The 1,524-nt window shown below is 41.0% G+C and overlaps 1 protein-coding gene across 1 annotated transcript in view; it reads right to left on the bottom strand.

Moving 5' to 3' along the window:
• Nucleotides 1-263: 263 nt before the first annotated feature.
• Nucleotides 264-1,524, bottom strand: part of CKLF (chemokine-like factor) — a gene marked incomplete at its 5' end in the record, with an annotated part of 3,026 nt that continues 1,765 nt past the window's right edge. The window contains one exon of the mRNA XM_009069379.1: nucleotides 264-365. Coding sequence (XP_009067627.1) covers nucleotides 264-365 — 102 coding nt within the window. The remainder of the gene's footprint in view (nucleotides 366-1,524) is intronic.

Raw genomic sequence — 1,524 nt, 5'->3', positions numbered from 1 at the left:
AAGATGACAATCATTAATTTTCAAACAGGTAAAAACTTTCAATCATTAAGTTTAGAAAAACAGGACAATTTTCTGTGAAGCTTTAACTGGTGAAATTGCAATGCTGAAACTACATTTGGAAATGTATGAAAACCTATGAATGATATTTGCAAACGCACACATAAATGCACAGGAAATTCAAAGGTGAACACCTGAAAATACAAATCCTTTAAGAGTGGTGAAACAGTTATGGATGGAGAAATCACTCTTTACTAAACTGGCACTTATTTGGCAGGAGCAGTCCTTCCTCTTGGTCTATGAATGGCAATCTTGTAAAGCAGAACTGCGTCGGCAACACAGAGAACAAGCAACACAAGACCAAACACCTATAAAAATAACAGTAATGTTAGTTCCCCCAAACAATCTATCTTTTACTGCATTGACTCATCTACCCTTCCTCAAGGCAGCAGCAAACACATCTTCCTAACTTGGTTCTGGCCTTGAAACTCATGGGTGATTTGAGACAGCTGATTAATGACACCAATATTTACATCCCATCAGCCTTTCATAGAGCAGTCTACAGCCTGGCTCCTTTGATGTTTGTGTGAAGCCTTAGTGCTCTCCTTGAAAGCTAAGCTAATGCTGCATTATGCCAGACAATGCTTTTATCCTAAATGAAAGCCCTTCTGTCCCTTTAAGGATTGCCTAATTAATGAGACTGGCCCGGAGAAAAGTCAACACTCATAGAAACAAGCCTAGCAGGAAAACACAGTGCTCTGAGGCTCTGAATGGCAAACGGTTTCCACGTTGAATAAAACATACATAAGTATTCAAAAAACAGACAGCTTCAGGCATGCAACTGGAAAAATTGTGTTTGCACAACAGCTGCTGAGCTAACTTGCTCAGCTCCTGCCCTTCAGCCCCATCCCACATGCACAGGAGGGGTTTCTGTGCAAGCACTGGATGATCTGATCAGAGGGAGTACTGCTTGGGGGAGCTCCAGGGAGAGCACAGGTTAGTGGTCCAGGAGAACAGGCCATGGGGCAATTCTCTTTCTCCCTGCATTGAGGAGGTCATGTTCTGCCCAAACTTGTTTCCCCAGATACCTGCTTAGTCTCCTGCTTCCACCTTAACTTTAGCTTCTAATAACTTCACAACCAGGAATATAAAATCTATTCCAGCACAGCCAGTCACTTGATCAGAAAGTTTCCTTTCTGCTTAGGGTGTCATTGCCAGTGAAGACATCAGCTCCCCATCTTACTGGCTCCTAAGCTGATTTGCAAAAATCCCTGTGGCAGGTTTTAGGTTTCTTTCAGTTGCTTGTCACATTTCAGCTAATCTTGTACTTCAGGACTTTCGAAACTGAGGCTTTTTTTCCTCCTTACTGTTTATTAATGTTAATGAGTTTTCATTTGAATTAAAAATACCAGTTGCTTAAACTGCTTTGATCTTAAGAACACAAAAGTCTTACAATCAGAGTATGAACAAAACCCCTTTTCATCTGACATAATTCCTCAGAAAAAATAACATACACTTCAGGAGGGA

Source organism: Acanthisitta chloris, unplaced genomic scaffold, assembly GCF_000695815.1.
Source record: "Acanthisitta chloris isolate BGI_N310 unplaced genomic scaffold, ASM69581v1 scaffold36542, whole genome shotgun sequence".
Lineage (NCBI taxonomy): Eukaryota > Metazoa > Chordata > Aves > Passeriformes > Acanthisittidae > Acanthisitta > Acanthisitta chloris.
This window is presented reverse-complemented; position numbering and strand designations above follow the sequence as displayed.